We start from the raw sequence: 19,021 nt of genomic DNA, 5'->3' as shown, positions 1-19,021 counted from the left end.
CATCATTTCATTAGTAATTAATTTACCAACGAAATCACCGATGAAAATGCTCTATTAGTGAATATATCATCGATAATTTTTTGTCAATTGGTAAGTCCATTAGTAATAAAAAAATATTATTACTAATGGATTTACTAACAAAAAAAATAAGCAAAAAAAAAAATACTTGCTTCATTCTGTCGGTATTTTCAACAACAAAATACAATATGTAATTTTGTTGGTAATAATTTAAAAATATTCAAAAACATTTTTTAAAAAATATAACATAATTAAATTAATATAAATTACACTCTATAATACTCAAAATGCTTGGAAAAAAGAAGAATAAAATCAACTCAAATAAATGTGCAACAAATAAATTCAACTAAAAAAATTCATATGAATTTTTTAAAAAAATCTTATAAATAAATCAACTAAAAATTGATCTCATATGAAAAACAAAATCCTACAAAAACATTCATACAATTATTTAGAACAAAAATATAAAATTAAAAACATTATAGCAAAAAACAATATGAAAAAAGAAAAAAAATTATAGCAAAAAACAATATGAAAAAAGAAAAGAAAGAAATCTTACCTTCATGTAGTTGCAAGTAAAGCTAATAAGAGAAAAAAACCCGTAAAGTATACTGATTAAAAAAAAACTACGAAGAAAGGAGAAGAAGCATACTTGAGCATGAAGGAGAAGAGATGGAGATTAGGAGAGAAGAGAAAAAAATGGATATTGATCTTTTATACATAAAGGGAAAAAGAAGATAAAAAAGAAGAAGGAGCCGAGTCTGTTGTGAAATTAGAAGCGAAGATAAAAAAGAAGAAGAAAGGAGCCGAGTCTGTTGTGAAATTAGAAATTCTAGACTTTTTATTGGGGCTTTTTATCAACGGTTTTACTGATGAATAATTAAATATTAATATTTTTAATTATTTCATCGATGATTCCATTAGTAATATTTAATTAAAAATTTTAATTTAATAAAAAAAATTTAGAAACAACCAAATATCACCGAGACTTTTCAATCTGTTGGTGATTTTGTCTGTAATATTTAATTTAAAATTTTAATTTAATCTAAACTTTTCATAAAATTGTCAAATAACACCGACGACTTTTTAATCCGTTGGTGATTTTATCTCTAAAGAACAGTAATTAAGAGTACAATTGGGAAGTGAAAAGTTCCATCGCTCTCTAGAAAATACAAATAAAAAATTTCGTCGGTGATTCCCTTTATAATTGACATCATAAACAGTATTCATAGTTTACCAACAGTTTTACCGTTGGTAATTCTGTTGGTAAAATTGTCATGTTATCTTTTTATTACTTTGTTTTAATTATTTTGTTTCCTACTATAATTCTCTTGGTATATACCGATGAAATATTACTCTAAGTAAAAACTGTTAGTAAATTTTTGATGAAAATATTCCCTCGATATTTCCACTTATATTTATCAATTTTCTAGTAGTAGGTGAAGGCGGTTGAGCTGAAATGGCTATGGGTTCCTCTTCTCTCCTTTTCTTCTATCTCGATTCAATTTCTCCTCTACCTCTACTGGTGGCAGAGCTGCTATCATTAGTGGCTCAAGGCAATTGTCATGGCAACAAAAAGGAAGGTGACGATGGGTGGTAATGGTGATGGTGGCAACTGTAGTGGTTTTCCGCTCTTATTTACTTTTCTTTCCCCCTATTTTTTTATGTTTTCTCTCTACTATTTTTTTTCTTTTTTCCCTTTTATTCCTTACCTTCTTGCTCTCTCTTCTTCTCTAAATTTATAAATAAAAACAATGGGAGAAAGAGCCCTACTACCCCTACCCAGTCGTGAAAGAAATGTATTTGCACCATCACCATCTTCAAATAAAGTATTTTCTATAGTAGCACCATGAATAATGCATAAAAAAGTTGCATTCAATACACTGATAGCTAATTTCTTTCTCTTTAATTTTTTTCCTTTAAAGATATTTTCAATTTTAAATTTTTCCTCTTTAAATTTTATTTTTATCTCTTATTGATTTTTTTTCATGCTATAAAGAGGAAATAAATTGGTAAATTTGTTATCATATACAAAAGTTGGGTGATGATAATTTTTTATCATTTCAAGTTGAGTTGAATTTTTTTTATTAAAGCATATTTGTATTTGCATTTCAAAAATGCTTTTAAAAAATTTTCAAATTTTTATTTTTTACTTAAAATTAATATTTTTTATTGTTTTAATTTTATTTTGATGTGATGATATAAAAAATCAATTTTAAAATATAACATTTACATAATAATATAATAGTTAGCATATTGACCTGCGCTTCTCAACAAATCAACAACAATTCTTTTTTTTTTTAATATAAAATTGCTTGAGTTGGGTTAAAAACACAAAATGTATTTGTACATTTATAATTTTCAAATAAAATATTTTTTACAGTAGCACCATGAATAATGCATGGTAAAACAACGCCTAATATAGGAACAACTAATATCTTTCCCTTTAATTTTTTTCTTGTAAGATATTTTTAATTTTATGTTTTTTCCTTGTTAATTGTTTTTCTTTTCTTTTATTGATTTTGTTTTACGTACTATAAAGAGAGAATAAATTAATGTGACTTTTTTGTATTGTACAAAAATTAAGTGATGATAATTTTTTTTATTATTTCAGGTTGGGTTGAATTTTTTTATTAAAGCATGTTTATTTTTTCTTTTAAAAAAAATAAAAAATAAAATTTTTTACTTCAGATTAATATTTGTTAATATTTTTTTTATTTTGATGTGATAATAAATATAAGGAGTCAGATCTAAGGCTATTAGGTTTGGTTATAGAGCCAGATCCAATGCTATTTGGTATGGTTCCGTAATTAAACTCATGGTACTTAAAATCATGTTTTATTTTTTTAACATTTGAAATAAACATTATATATATATATATATATACTTTCCATCATAGTATTTTTGAAGTATAAGACCAATATTCAGTAATCTTGAAATAGTAGACCAATATCATGTTTGAAAGTATGGTAGTTGTTGATTTTGAAATGTTTTTCATTTTAAAATATATTAAAATATTTTTTTATTTTTTTAAAAAAAATTTTGACATCAACACATCAAAATAATTTGAAAACATTAAAAACATATTAATTTAAAGTAAAAAAATTAAAAAATAAATTTTTTTAAAAACACTTTCCCCGCAATGTCAAATATTGCCTTCCAAGATAATTGTAGTAAATGGATCCCTAAGAGTATTCCATAAATTTTCAGTGACAATAAATATTGTTTTTTGTATTTTTTTTAATGATGGATCCGAAGGAAAAGAATTATAAAAATAACTATAGAGACAGTTAAATTTTTTATAACATAAAAAAATAATATTAAGGTGATGATATAGATTTAAAAAGAGTAAGAAAACTTTGGGAGCTTAATTATTAATTGGAATAAGTTAAATAAGCTTGATTAATTTTAAAAAATAAAAGCAATAAAAATAAATGCTTCTTAATTCTATAAAACAATACCATATACAAAATATTATTATATTGTACAACAATTCATAATAAAGTCTCGGTGCAGTATAATGTATTGATGTCTACGAGTTGTTTTTATAATTGTAATTCATGGTCAATTTAGGCCCTGATTATTTTCAGGAAAATAATATTTTTTGAAAAGTAAATTTTTAAAAAATAAATTTCAAGAAAATAAATTATTTTCTGATGTTTGGTAGTTTAATGAAAATATGTTGGAAAATATTTTTTAGTGTTTGGTTATGTCATAAAAAATGAGTTGGAAAATAACTTATTAATATTTTATTTTTCTCATGTTTATTAAAATAATAAGGACTAAATCTTACAAATTAAAAAGTTGAATGAGAATGAAATTGAAAAAACTTATAATTCATAAATTATCTCAAATAAAGTAAATAATAATCAAAATAATAAAGATCAAATCTAAAAAATAAAAAAAATAAAATATGAATAAATTAAAATAATAATAGTTAATATTTTATAAATTATTTCAAATAAAATAAGTAATAATAAAAAAAATAAAGACCAAATTTGATAGATAAAAAATTTCAATAAAAAATATAATAAGAAAAAAAAAATAACAATTATAAAAATAAAAATCAAAGTTAACATAGAAATTAAATTTTAAGAGATAAAATTGAAATTATATATATATAAGGATCAAATTTGATATAATCAGCAACTAATAAAATATTTTTAAATTTTTAAAAATTTCTCTAAAATATATTCTGCCTAAATTTTTTAGAAAAATACTTTTCTGAAAATCAAGTTAAATTTTTTTTATTAACCAAAATTTTTAATAACAAATAAAAATGAAAACATTTTAAAAATAATTTTTTAAAAATCAGTTTTCAAGAAACAAGTATGACATCAAATCCTCTCTTCCCACGTAACAAACCGTCAACCAATCATAATTTTACATGTTAAAACCTTTTTATGCATGGCCCTGTTATCTCTCAAAAGGCCCAGCCCATTTCTATCTCTCACCTTCTGGCGCATCTTATCTGACTTAACTTCCTTTATTTGCTAACGGTAACCATAACTTCCGCGCAGGTTAGCATGAATGGCTAACATACGCTGATTTGTTTTCGCGGCCCACTTCTCACTTTGGCCGTTCATTCAGGAACTGAAAATATCTGCGGTCACAACGGATTGATCAGACCGAATTCCCTAAAACCATTAAAGGAATCCAATGGCTGAAAATCAACAAAGTGACTCCGTAACCGGTGCCTCTCATTGCGCACGATAGCTTGTGGATTCAATTTAACCTATCGTCTACCAGGAGTGCGCATAACTCTCTCCAGTTGAAGCTACCCGCCTGTTCAAAAGCAGGCACATCGTCTCTCCAGAACTCAAACCTTTAATTCAATTCAATTTGATAGGTATGAAATCTTCTTTTTTTGTTTTCTGGAGATTTCAATTGCATGCATTTTATTAGTTTTGCGTGTGATCACTGTGATTGTATTGTTTAACTTTGATGAGTTTGTTCAAATTTGGATTGGATCATGCATGGGAGTCGAAACCTGTGGTTAAAGTGGAAGTGTGTAGAAGATTCGTAGAATTTTAGGGTTTTTTTAATGAGTGGGTCTGCACTGTAGAATTTGGTGAAAAATTGTTTAGAGATGACATTTCTGTGTTGATGCCAATAAAAATGAGAATGTGTTTTTAGGTTTGCTGCACTATGAAATTTGCTTAAGCAGAAGCATAAAAAAAATTATTTGTTTGAGCTTGCCAATCAACATATAATGATGCATTTGCATTAACTTAATGCATGAGATGGAAGTAGTTGCATTTCATATATGCTGTTGGTCGCTCATTAAATTCTTCGACAAATCTAGGAGAACATGCATTTGTATTCTCGATGTAGCCCTCAGCTAATGTTGGAGATTCCTGCCACGAAAAACTCCTGATATTGGTTTATAAGTTCATGAGCATTTAGTATTATTTTGTATATAATAGTCGAAAAATATGTTGGGTTTAATGGTTAGAAAATGCACATTTTCTGAATGTAAAACAACAGATGAGAATAGCTCTTGTCAAGGAGGAACATTTTTCAGCGTCAAAAGTATTAAAAAAAGTTATTTTCATCTTTCCAAAGTGAGGAAATGAGAAAAATATTGCAAGCACTAAAAAAAAAAATATATAAAAATTCATTTCTATTAAATGTATGAAAAGAAAATGTTTTAATTCTCAACGTTGTAAAAATTCTGTGCAGGTCTCTTATATCTACAATATCATTTGTCTACTATGGAAATAATGTCCAGATTAACAGATGTAGTGAAAGAAACTTCTGAAAGTGGCATGGATTCATGCCCAGATGATATTGGAACTGTGGAGGAAGTGCCAGAGGACACAATTTTGTCACGGCAAACTTCTGTTAACCTTGTCCCTTTTATTGGTCAGAGATTTGTTTCCCAAGATGCCGCATATGAATTTTATTGCAGTTTTGCAAAGCAATGTGGCTTTTCAATCAGACGCCACCGCACTCGAGGAAAAGATGGTGTAGGTAGGGGAATCACAAGAAGGGATTTCACATGCCATCGTGGTGGCTATCCTCAGATAAAAGCTTCGGATGATGGAAAGCTGCAAAGAAATCGAAAATCATCTCGATGTGGATGCCAAGCATACATGCGAATAGTTAAAAGAGCTGATTTTGATGTTCCTGAATGGCGTATAACTGGTTTTAGCAACATCCACAACCATGAACTTCTGAAATCAAATGAAGTACAGTTACTTCCTGCTTATTGCACCATGTCTGCAGATGAAAAAAGTCGGATTTGCATGTATGCAAAAGCTGGCATGTCGGTTCGACAAATGTTGAGGTTAATGGAACTAGAGAAGGGTGTTAAACTTGGCTGTTTACCATTCACAGAAATAGATGTCAGAAACCTGTTACAATCTTTTAGGAATGTTAATCGAGATAATGATGCTATTGACCTTCTTGAAATGTGCAAATACAAGAAGGACAATGATCCCAACTTCAAGTACAACTTCCACATTGATGCAAATAAACGCTTGGAGCAAATTGCTTGGTCATATGCTTCATCTATTCAATCATATGAGGCCTTTGGAGATTCCATAATTTTTGACACAACACACCGTTTGGATACCTATGACATGATTCTAGGGATTTGGATTGGGGTGGACAATCATGGAACTAATTGTTTCTTTGGTTGTGTGCTTCTGCGGGATGAAAATACAGAGTCTTTTTCCTGGGCATTGAAGGTAAGGAGCTGTGTAGCATTGCTTTAGGTGTGGGATCTTTTGCAATGTTGTTGTAACTTTCATGCATAGGACATCATTATAATCATTCAAACCAATCAAATCCCCTTTTTGTTCGACCATAGCTCTCATGCATTCAGCCCGAGGTCAAGTAAGCTACATAGTGATGAAGGGTTCTGTGAAAGCTACAGGTACATGAATTTAGCAATAAATCTTTCCAAACAAGTAACACCTGCAAACACATTTTCCTTTTTTCCTCTATGACCTCATTCAAAAAATTCAATTTATTTCCTTTCATAAATGAGTTAATTGTCATTCCTTTCCAATGTAATATGCATCCAGTACATTGTAAATCCCTGCTACATGAGCCGCACAAGACAGTTTTTTATTGCCCTTTCTCTCACTTCTTCAGGATTGTTTTCTTATGCTTTTTTTTTTCAATCTAAAAACCACTGTCTTGTTTCTTTTTCTCCTAAGTCTGGATATCATCTTTAGAATGATTGATAGCAAGTGCATTTAATTTTTTTTCCACAAAAGTGTTCAATTAGGATTTTCTTGCATTTATTTCTTTGATCCATCATCTTGAAGACAATACCATTGCCTCATGCATCCAACTTTTGTATGCCATCTTAAAGACCAACAGTTTCACTATACAACTCAAGAAAGCTTCAGTCCCAACTATTGAAATTTGGTTATGCATTTTTTCTTGAAGCATTTGAATATGTCTCATAACCATTTCTTAGCTGTTTCCTCCTTCAAATTTTTTATGACAGACATTCTTGGAGTTCATGGATGGAAAGGCCCCAGAAACTATATTAACTGATCAAAATATGTGGCTTAAAGAAGCCATTTCTGTTGAAATGCCAGGGACCAAGCATGCCTTTTGCATATGGCATATCATTGCAAAGTTCTCTGATTGGTTTTCTGCTCCTCTTGGATCACAATATGATAAATGGAAGGCTGAATTCCACCGGCTCTATGGTTTGCAGTTGGTGGAGGATTTTGAACTTGGATGGAGAAACATGGTTGATGCATATGGAATGCATGGAAATAAGCACATCATCAGTTTATTTGCATTGCGCACATTTTGGGCACTGCCATACTTGAGGTGCTACTTTTTTGCTGGAATGACCAGTACTTTTCAGTCAGAGTGCATAAATGCTTATATCCAGCGGGTTTTGAATGCTCAGTCTCTTGATAACTTTGTGGAGCAGGTAGGAGACGTACAACCTTTTCTCTTATATTCATGCTTAATGTTGTCAGATTTTGTTATTTTAACCTTCTGTTTTCAGGTAGCTGCTGCTGTTGAATTCAAGGAACCAGGACCAAGACAAAAGACACAAAGAAAGGTTCATAAAATCTCCCTTAAAATGGGATCTCCAATTGAATCTCATGCTGCAACTGTTCTAACACCTTATGCCTTTAATAAACTACAAGAAGAGCTTGTGTTGGCTCCACAATATGCATCACTAATGGTGGATGAGAGTTATTTCATCGTGAGAATCCATACTGATATGGATGGAGGGTGCAAAGTTATTTGGATTCCTCATGATGAATTCATTAGCTGCAGCTGCCATTTGTTTGAGTTTTCAGGAATTCTTTGTAGACATGTTCTCCGTGTTCTATCAACTAACAACTGCTTTCACATTCCGGACCGATATCTACCTGTTCGTTGGCGTGATGTCAGTGCTTCTTTGACCAAGCCCTTCCAGACTTTCACTTCAGAAGAACATGCAGAAAAGGCTCAGTTATTACAGTCCATGGTTTCAACACTTCTTACAGAATCAATAGAGACCGAAGAACGTCTTGATGTTGCTTGTGATCAAGTTGCTGAGGTGTTATCTCGTATCAAGGAATTTCCTAGGCCAGGACATGGTTGTAATGATATTGGCTATAATAGTCCATCTGACTCTTTGATACTTCCAGAGGTTGAAGATTCTGATGGATTTGTCCATGGTTTTGCTGATGGAAATTCTCATGAACCTTTAACTTTGGGAAAGATGAAAGAGAGAAGACTGAGAGATGGCATTAATATCTTCAGGAAACGTAGGCGTTGCTCTGTGCCTTGCTGTGGACAGTATGGACATGATGCAACTGATTGTCCAATGATGGAAGGTGGTGATTTGAATGGAGATGGACTAGGATTTCTGTAGGTAAGTTTCTGGAGATTGATAGATGCGTGAAGTAATAGTCGTAGGCAGCCCTATGCTGTCAGATTAACACCAGCAGTTTATAATTTTTCCTGCAAATTTTGTTCCGCTTCTTTTGTATAGAGATCTAGTAATTATTCTATCAAGTATTAGAAAAATCGAGAAGCTTATTATTGTCATATAATGCAAGGTGAATGATCATATTCCTTATCTCTGATAGAGTTGAGAATTACCACCTCTTTTGCATTAGACGCCAACCTGTTGTTGCATATGATGTCATTTGTGGAGGGGAAAAAAAAATTGGACTCCATATTTGGTGCAAACTAAATGTTTCAATTAGATTGATAGTTTTTTTTTTTTTTAAAAAAAAAATCCATTTCTAGTAGTTGTTGCTGATGGTTTTTTATGGTTGCCAAGCATAGTTCCGTTTATTTGAGCTAGTAAAATAGTATTCATCCTACTCTGGAATGAGCTTAATAAATCACATCAGAAACTGGGCTGGTCAAATCAACAGTGATTTAGTTCTTTCTTCTTTCTTAGGCTAGTTCTTGTCATGCATGGATCTTTCTTTGAAAGTAGCTGGAATTGAGGGGAAAAAGAAACTAGTTGCATTTATCCAATAAAGAGGCTGGAATGGTCAGCGTGTGATACATTCCCTGCAATTGATTGGTTTTATAATCTGGAAAACCTGGTTATGTTTCTCCCTCATTGGATGGGAAGGTTATTGAAGAATTTTTGTTTTCTTGATGTGCTAGTTAAACTACCCTACAGGTCAGAGTATGGTGACAGGGCTTCTGTCAAGGCTTGAACAACCGCAAATCTAGCAGTATAAGGTCTTGTCAGGTTTCCCATATTTTTTTGTGGTCTGAATTGTGCATCGCTGATCTGAGCTGCTTATGATCGATATTGGTTCAGTAGTTTTTTCTTTTATGGATTTGGCTGGTGGATGATCTACCTTGGGTGATTCTAAACCAGGTTATCAAGTAAATACAGCATATATTCAATGATGGGATTCTTTTGTGTTATGCTTTCTCTACTTGTCATTTTCAAACTTCATGCACAATGGTTTCTTGATTCATTTCACGGATGCTTGACCCTTTTCCACTCCTGTGAGAAGTGGTGATAATATGACCACACTGATGTTTTGCAATAGCCAAATCAGGGAATTCACCGTCTTACTCAAAAGGGAATTCCGTGTTGAATGGATGATGACGTCGATTGCCTTGCACTTGCCCTGTCAACCATTGGTGCTGCAAACCTGTTTGAACGCAGAGACGGAACCGATATTGTCTTTCAGTGTTGTCTGCATTTATGGATACTGCTGATACAGAGTACTGATGGATTCTGGTTTTCAGAATTGCTTTCATTGAGGGGAAGAGAAGTGGCAAGTGTGGCCACAGATAGTTTTTCCTTACGAGGGATTTGGTGATCTTGGCTCCTTGACTGATGTTAGACCATGTGGCTGGTTATTAGAGAACAATAGAAACTAATATTTATCTACTGATATCTATTAAGCATCAGAGTTGTACATTGGTTTGGAATGTTACGAATTCTACAATATCCCATTACACAGAAATTTAGCACAGATCAGTACAGTAAAGCACTCATTCCCTATTTTCTGTGTCATCAGCTAGTGAAACCTTGCTTAGCCTACTTGGTAATGTTTTCACATCACTGGATCTAGCCTTTCGACTTCCACCATGGCGGCTGCTCGAACCATAGAGGGCTCTGTGTGCAAGCGCTTTTCCAAAGCGCGGGACAGCTGATGTCGGTGTCTCGCTGTTAACTGAGGTTTGCGTTGAGGTATTCTGGATGCTGTCGTTGTTGGTGTCAGAAACCTCAACATCTGCCTTTTCAGTTGCCATCTCTCTCTCTCTCTCTCTCTCTCGTCTAATCGCTTCCCTGAATAGGGGGAAGGAGTTTCGCGAGGCTGTAGCTCTACAAGGTGTGTGGAATACAAGGCGAGTGATTATATACGAGTTAGAAAAGAAAGGATTAGAAGTGAGCATAAAACTTTGTGATCTTTGCCTGGTGGAATCTGAAGCTGGCAGAGTTTTTTTATCGCCGAAAGAAAACTCCATGGCAAGACTCTTTTAGCAAAGAAGTGATACTTATCTTGAAAAGGAAGAAACAAAGCCGTTAATCTGTGATCTGCACAATCAACCATTATGGCATTATTGTGGCTGCCTCTCGCTTGCCTTTTTGGCGAAGACAAGGCACCTCGCAATAATATTTTTCATGATGAGGAGCTCGAAATCCTCCTGCAGGTGGAGGTCACATAAATATCAATACACGCTTGGCAATTTGCTATGATTAATCACCGGTCAAAACTAACAAGGCTGGCGACCCACAGAGAGAGAGGGAGGGGAGACTTGCGACGCGCAACTTTTGGGCTAATGTTGATACTCTGCTGCCCCTTGTGAATACAGGAAAGCCTCCGAACAGGGCTTGTCTTCGTATTTTACTGTATCTCTTTTTTCCAGCTCTAAGGAATAAGTAAGGTTGAAACAATCCAATGCCTTTTTCCCTATCCGGAACACCTTTGTACGCAGTGATCTTTTTTTTTTCCCTTTTCTTTAATTTTACGTCTCTATGTTGCCACTAGGAATTAAAGTGGAAAGATGACGCCAATAATCTCAAGACTAAATTAATCCTGACTTTGATCATCGTTTACCCCGTTTAAAGAAGGGTAGAAATGATTACAAAAATGAAGGAAAGATTGATACATTGAAAAAGAAGGACGATAGCTAATCCAATATAACACAAAGGCGGCTCAAGGTTGTCTTCCGGAGGTTCGGATCAAATCCCACCTCTACACAGGTTTTGGGGGGATGAGCGAAAGATCACTAGGCATATCACTGAACAAAACAAGACACTGTTGCAGGAATAACAATGTATAATTTAGTCTTTCACAGGGAACAAGCAGCATCTACAATACCATGCAGTCTCACATGCCTTTCAAAATAAAATCTCCACTGGTACAAAACTAAGGTGCTCCACTTCTTTGAATGGAACATGGCTTGCAACAGCGATTATGGGCCATCAACCTGCATGTCATATTTAGTTGTCAGCACCAAAACATTCAGAACATTGACTATAGGTTCAGCAAACTATAGATCTGAAGGGAAAGAATGAAATAGTGAGAAGCAACAGTAACTGTGGTATGTTCTAATTTAGTGGTATGTTTTAACAGTAACCTGCATGTCATATTTAGTTGTAGGCGGTAATTGTCTATGAGGTATGACATTGTATCAGCCATTCGACTGAAGAAAATCAATGGTTGAAAGATTGTGTAATAATAATAGTCTTAAACATGTTGGTGGATCATCCTCTGCATGTGTTCACATAGTGCAGAAACTTGCACCAATAAGCAGAACGCCAGCCATTACACAAACAAATATTTATTTTGGGGAGAGATTGGGTGGAGAAGGAATAACTCAGAACAGGACTGGCAGCCAAGTAGGAAACAGTCTTACCAAGTTGTTTTCTGGTGAACCCCAATAGAAACCTTGAATGGCTGCTGTGAAAAGGTCACATGCAGCCAATGCATAAATGATGAGTGCATTCATTCCCATCCACTGAAGTACCATTGTGGGCTTTCTAAAATGTTAGACATCAACCTGCATAAAATATGGTTGAATTGAAATGATTCTTTCATGCCAATCTCCTTCAGTCTCTTGTTCTTTTCAAAATCCCTCCACTGCACACAATACAGATTGCCCCAGAAGTGTCAAAAGTGGGAAAGAAAAGAAAAGGGGATGACAAAACAATGGGACTGAGAGTTGTATAGTTACAACATCTTCATGTGATGGGAAGCAAGCCATGTCGGTGTATCTAACAAGAGTATGGATATAAACAGATAAAAACTCTAATGTTGTCAACCACGCCAGTAATAAATCCAAGTTAAGATCTAGCCAATCTCCTATAGATGGCAGGGAGATTTCCTAAATCCTTGTAAAACTATTTCTTCCTCAACCTCAAAAGCCATGATAATTCCAAAGCTCTAATGGGAACCTAATTTACCAAGTTCAATGAAATTTTAGGTAAAGAAGATGCTCAGACATTATAACAAGATAAATCAAGCTCTGTAGACCTACTTCTTTTTTTTTTTTAGATTAACGTGGGTGTCCGGGCCAGTTTGCGCGCACCACGACTAATCCCACGGGTCCTGAAGTTAACGACCATGTAAACTTCCAGTGGCCATCATATGAGCAACCAAGGACTCGAACCTCTGTAGACCTACTTATTTAGCCATGTTGGTGGTAAATCGATAACAAGTAAGCCATGTCAATGTATTGAATGCAGGTATAGATCAGAACAGACGAAACACCACTAAAACTAAGCTGAAGCTTTCAGTCCATAATCATGTCAAGAAGAAACCGCCTGTTTCTGTGTTATCATAATTTCCCTGATTTTAACCCAATTAAATTGTATGAATAGCTCAGGCCAAGTGATATGAGTCAATACGATCTCCTTGTTGAACACAAGAAAGCAAGTGCATGGTATATCAATTTAATATCATAAGTTTTTCTGAATAACCAGAGAACTACCAGGTGCAACGCTAGAATTTTTTTATTCATTATTTATCTATTTGTTTATTAGGTAGTAAGCGAATGATAAACTTACTATGTAAAAGATAATCATTAAAGCCAAGCCTGATGCTTCCGCTCTAATGCACACATAGCTCAAAATATATAATGGTTAATAAAAAGGAACACCTGAAATATTCACAAATATTACTTAACGGAAAAGGAGAGAATCCTGGTAGACATCATTGATGTTAAATTAATATTTAAAATAGGAAATCTACCAAGAAGTTTTCACACATATCCAGTAATGTACAGTGAAAGAACATGCCGACCACAAATACAGCCTCTGCATGTGGCCCTGCAGCAAACAAGAAAGATAAATATTGTTATCCAAGTCCATCAAACCATAATGTTGACACAAATTGGTGCACCATGCACATAGTAAAAGAACAAAAGGTACCCACAGATGCACTATAGATTATAGAACAAGATGTGTCATACCTTAAAATGAACAAGTATACGACCGAACTGCAATCAAAGAGAACATGTTATAGAAGCCATCAAGAAACTGAAAAGATTGTTAAGAAAAGAAATCAACACTAAAGTTTGTCACTGACACAAAAGCTTCTTCTTCTTTTTTTGGTGTCCAAAGATTATGTAAATGAAATGCTATTTCAGCAGAAAATTTTCCTTCATTTTTTGCAATCAATTAGAATGACACCCTCAAGTTGCTATGGATATTTCTATATTTTAATATATTAGTATAATCTATTTGTCCTCCATGTGGTTGATAAACATCAGAGCATTTAATTTTCTTTCGTAACATAGTAACTGATTCTTAAATTCATCTAAATCTATCTATTTATCAGTTTCATTTTTTGAGTGTCACCACATTTTTCAATTAGGTCTTTCATCTAAAAATCTCAAATTCTCATCAATCCAGTTTTGTTTGAGCGCATACAATGATATAAAATATTAACCAAAGTTGATGACCAGACTCCATTGAAATATATGTGATACTTAAGGGACCTCATTGATAAATTATTAAATTTGGGAAACCTAAATGATAATTGGCAAAAACCAAGGAACCCATGTGAAGTTTTTCAAAACTGGAAAAAAATAATAATAAATAAAGGAGCTGACTATTTGCTGACATGCTAAGAGCTGTATCACTATACATTTGTACAGTGAAAGCATCTGAAATGGGCACTTGGCTTTAATGTATGTTATTATAATGGAGAAAATAATCTGGTGATTCATAAGAAATGGTGCAAGAGAAAGCATTGCAGTTTATCTGACCTCAAGATGCCCTTGGAGTCAAATGGAGCAAAGGAACCAACTAGGTGAATCTGGTACTAGAGGTTTATAGTCAGGAAAATTAACACTACATTGCTATGAAAACAATGTAATTGTTATGTGTTAGAGAGTACCTCAGAACATCTCCATTGTTCATCTATACACAGGGTGCGGATATAGATGATGCTCACAAAGAAAAAATCGATCAATCAGGCCAACTGCATTACAAGGAACTTTCAAGACTTCCTTCACTCCACAATTCACCTATAAAACAAGATACAGTGGTTTAAGTCAGTTCCATATACCAGGGAGAATGATAGAATTAAAGCTTGACAATAGCAAGAATTCCATTGGAAAAAAAATGGTAATAGCTAAGAAACCATAAGTATATTCTGATGAAAGAAAATCAAGTTTTATTTTGCCGTCTTTTGAAAATGGAGTTCAGGAAAATGCTAAACAGTCATCTAGTTGTTTAACGATAAAGAATGGGCAGTCAACCGAGTGCACCAGCTTAGCTGTCAGGTCTTGTTTGACAGTTTTCTTGCTACCTTTGCTACTTGATTGCAGTTCAATATATTAAAAAGTTGTGACACTGTTCAGATAGTTTCATTGGGCATAGTTTTAGTTGGGGGCAAAAACTGAATGAAAAGAAAGAGATCAGAGACAGTCGCACTTATGTCCAGAAATCAAACAAGACATCCATTATGTATTCCACAAAAACAGATTCAAAACTATTTTCTTGTAGTCTGGATTCTCTTGGCAAGAGAATTTTATATGACAATTCAAGAAAAAGGAAAAAAAAACCAAACAGCGATGGAGAAAAAGGACCTTGTTTGAGCAGAAAATGGCTGATAAATCAACAGAAAACATGCTTCCGGTGAAGAATGGCCCACTAACAAAGCTGAACCAAAGAAAGTCCAATCCCAGAGACGATAAAAACTAATCATTCATGTGACATGGCAGGTTGAGAAAAGAGAAAACAGTAACATCAGCATCTTGGCTGATATAACCAAACTTTTACATATGGATAATTCGATCTTTACATGTTAGATAAAATGGTAGAAATCGTACAATTCAACTCACAATTTTAGTACCAGATTTGTAACCAAACAGATGTGTGCTTGGAACTTCAAATTCCCAGTCTGGATCATAAAGGCCATACAGCCAGAAAGCGACCATCCTGCAAAACAAAACAAAAAGTGAACACTCGGAATATTAAAAGTGATGTACTATAAACTTTATCATCAAAATCATTAAATTAACGATCTTTCTAATTAAATTTACTTTGCCACCAATATGTATAAAACATCTTATCCAGCATTCAGTTTATGGTTGAGCAATAAGCTAAACCTCTTTTTTTTTTTTCTGCCCTTGAATTTTGATCCAATGGGGATGTACTTTGACACAATGGGAGTCACTTGTATTTCCTTTTGACTTTTGCGAGAGAAGCAAAATTGGAGAGCACAGCAAACTCTTAGTGAAGACCTGCAACCAAACGTTTGAGCATATTTTTTGGTTTCTCAGGTATACCTTCTAATAAGTCTAACAAATATAACGCATTTGGGAATCTACCTTTGCGTACTGGGCTACTCATGCCAGTTTCGCATTCCCTTTCCTAGGCCTGTGCTTCCTGTGGTAGGTGTATATGATCAGATGCAGGCCAAGCTCCATCTTAATATGGTTGGTCATCTTTTTTATCAGACATCTTTTCAATCCTCGAGCTAAAATAACTGGACCTGGTGATGGGAGCAAGCTTCAAAGTACAAAGTCCTTCCAGATGCCAAAATGGAAGAAGTAAAATTCTTATAACATCATGTTATTCTTGAATCCAACATCATGATTATAGTACAAGAAATCACCACAGAAAATGTTTCTCTAGTCCAGTTTCTTCCTAGACTTCAAAATGGAGAAAGATGGTAGTCTGACACAGACAGAAAAGTTTGTTAAATGAGTTTTGAACCTTCGGTCTAAATTTTGCCTGAGCCCTATTAGGATTTTGTATCTCCTCAACTGCCTTGTGTTAAAGAGGCTTGAACTTATTGTCGTTTAATTATGACTCTGAAATAATAATTTACCTCAAGAAAATGTTATTAAATTAAATTGTGCAGAAGAGCTACGTGAAAGGAAGGAAAGAAGCACCTGTTGAACCTGATAATGAAGAGGAATTTGTTACCTTAAAAACTAAACTGATAAAGACACCAACAACAAAGAGGAAAAAAGGGCATCACAAAATCAGCAAGCGTCACGTCAAACCAAGGAGAGTGATTGATGCAAGGAAAAGCTCCTCCACCATAATCAACTAAAAACATGGGCTGTAAGGGAAACAAAAACTTGTGAAGAAATTGATCTTGATTATGGCGATGGCAAGGCCAAGAAAAACGTCGAGACAAAGGAGGCGTTGAGCTGGTGCGTTTGGATGATGAGGTTGAAGGTGGTGTTGTCGTTTCTTCTTCTTCTTCATTGGAAAGTGAAAAGGGATTGTGAAGAAGAAGGGGTTCTTCTTCTACTTTATATTCATCTTCCTTCCAGTAGCCTCGAAGCCAGTGTTTCTCAGTTGAAGACCAGGCAGGGCTATGCTATTGCTAGATTGAAATATTTGACTAGCCTGCTCCCCGGCTGCCCAACATAACCAAACTGTTGGATTCAATAAACGGATCTAATCTATGCCGGATGGCATGATGATACACACAGACTTTGACTTTTTATCTCTTTAATGCTTAAGTAGAAAATGTGATTTATGAGGTGGATTCAATAAACGGATCTAATCAATGCCGGATGGCACGATGATACACACAGATTTTGACTTTTTATCTCTTGAATGCTTAAGTAGAAAATGTGATTTATGAAAACTTATTTTATCTGGTTGGTTATCTAAAATAGTTATAGATTTTGTTCACGGTAATTTATCTTAAGAGTTATATAAAAATTAATTGATAAAATAATTAGTATTTATCATTAAAATTAGTGAATGGCATGTTATTAACAAGATATTCAGTGAATTTTAGAAACACATTAGTGAAACTTAGTAACACATTAGCTAGAAATAACTATTTATTAAAATAAAAAGTGTTGGATTTGTATTGAATATAGTGTGTGTTTGCACTATTTACTATTGACTATAAAAGATAGTTTCAATCATGTATGAAAATATATACTTTGCAAAGAATATATATATATAAAAAATCATTTTAAAAATATTATGTATAATAAGTGATACAGCGCTGTATTTTGAATCTTCGAGAAATAAAAAAATTTAAATGTATGAGTAATGGTTAAAGAAAAAAGAAAAGAGAATATATGAGGAAAAAAAATTGAAGCAATAAGAAGAGGAATATTATTGGAAAGGGTGAGTAGTTATTTTGGCATAGATTCAAACTACTAAAAAAAAGTGAGAGGTCATTTGGATGTTGGATCAAACAACCACAAAAAATAGATAGGTTTTGGGTTTTGGCCAAAATAGCCACACAAAAGGTGGGTGGTCACTTGGGCTAAATCCCAAATGATCATATATGTGTGTATAAGTGCATGAGCCATGCTAGTAGGTACGCGTGCATTACTACCTTTAGACGACACATGGAGCTCACTCTAGATACTTCTTGTGGTCTTCCAAATTGTTTTTTAAATTATATTATTGAGATTTTTTTAATGATATTAAAGGTATTAAAATTTGAGTTTTGATATGTCATTGATAACATTTTCTTTTTTTCTTTTTTTTTTCTCCCTCTTCTCTCCCTTTCTCATACTAGATTAGTTTGTATTAACATTTTTAGCCCCATTTCCATCTCTTGTGTGCATGTATACAAAAAAGTAAGGAGAAGTGCATAAAGTGAGTTATGTGCATAGGTGTGAAAATGGGGTGGAATGTATGAGGTGAAAGTGGAAAAGTGTTTTTCATTTCACTTTATTTGGACAATAACTTGAAGATTGTGCTTTTTATTTCAATTCTTTAGGTCATAGCTTAAATAAACTAATTTGTTTTTAACATGTAACATTATTTGCCTCTTATATCTTTTAAATAGAAATGTTTGAAAGATTTTAACTAGTAAAAATGAGAGAAGAAAACTTATTCATTTTGTACATGTCATGTTGCCTTTTGATTTGTATTGTGACAAACTTCTTGTAATTTTTTTTTAATGTTTACGCAAGATAGAGAATAGTTTAATTGTTTTACTTTGTCAAAAGAAGCAATATAATAATAAGAAATAAGTATAAAATAAGTAAAATAGTATGTGTAAGTGTTCATAACACGAGGAAGTTTGTTTTTTTTTTAGCAGTCATATAAAGTAGAGAAAGATCCTTGATCCTTATAGAGATAAGTGATCATGCAAATGTGTAAAAA

The 19,021-nt window shown here is 33.3% G+C and overlaps 1 protein-coding gene and 1 long non-coding RNA gene across 17 annotated transcripts; one reads left to right on the top strand and one right to left on the bottom strand.

The window, feature by feature from the left end:
- The first annotated feature begins 4,635 nt into the window (after positions 1-4,635).
- Positions 4,636-10,471, top strand: LOC105137947 (protein FAR1-RELATED SEQUENCE 11-like). Of its 2 annotated transcripts, XM_011043901.1 has the most exons (5): positions 4,636-4,867; positions 5,701-6,710; positions 7,481-7,921; positions 8,000-8,860; positions 9,613-10,471. In XM_011043901.1, exons 2-4 carry the CDS (start codon positions 5,733-5,735, stop codon positions 8,858-8,860), a joined length of 2,280 nt encoding a protein of 759 aa, XP_011042203.1. In that variant the 5' UTR covers positions 4,636-4,867; positions 5,701-5,732; the 3' UTR covers positions 9,613-10,471. The 2 variants fall into 2 exon arrangements, with proteins under 2 accessions (XP_011042203.1, XP_011042204.1); XM_011043902.1 differs by lacking the exon at positions 9,613-10,471 and having other exon boundaries at positions 4,783-4,867; positions 8,000-9,242.
- A 1,066-nt stretch (positions 10,472-11,537) lies between these two features.
- LOC105137946 (uncharacterized) lies at positions 11,538-17,379 on the bottom strand. 15 transcript variants are annotated; one of them, XR_844675.1, is made up of 9 exons: positions 16,255-17,379; positions 16,033-16,167; positions 15,766-15,862; positions 15,511-15,621; positions 13,888-14,946; positions 13,668-13,744; positions 13,484-13,575; positions 12,334-12,557; positions 11,538-11,904 (listed from the first exon to the last, which is right to left on the bottom strand). It is a non-coding gene; the product is annotated as an uncharacterized LOC105137946 (long non-coding RNA). The 15 variants fall into 15 exon arrangements; XR_844676.1 differs by having other exon boundaries at positions 15,511-15,583; XR_844678.1 differs by having other exon boundaries at positions 15,777-15,862.
- Between the last annotated feature and the right edge of the window lie 1,642 nt (positions 17,380-19,021).

Source organism: Populus euphratica, unplaced genomic scaffold (assembly GCF_000495115.2).
Source record: "Populus euphratica unplaced genomic scaffold, PopEup_1.0 scaffold173.1, whole genome shotgun sequence".
Lineage (NCBI taxonomy): Eukaryota > Viridiplantae > Streptophyta > Magnoliopsida > Malpighiales > Salicaceae > Populus > Populus euphratica.
The sequence above is the reverse complement of the archived record's forward strand: the minus strand, read 5'-3'. Positions and strand labels throughout refer to the sequence as shown.

What these genes read in the sequence shown, in the direction of transcription:
- LOC105137947 (XM_011043901.1), top strand. Translation starts at nt 5,733, where the DNA reads ATGGAAATAATGTCCAGATTAACAGATGTAGTGAAAGAAACTTCTGAA. An exon ending in CTTTTTCCTGGGCATTGAAG is followed by an intron (nt 6,711 to 7,480) that starts GTAAGGAGCTGT and finishes TTTTTATGACAG; the next exon opens with ACATTCTTGGAGTTCATGGA. An exon ending in TTGATAACTTTGTGGAGCAG is followed by an intron (nt 7,922 to 7,999) that starts GTAGGAGACGTA and finishes TTCTGTTTTCAG; the next exon opens with GTAGCTGCTGCTGTTGAATT.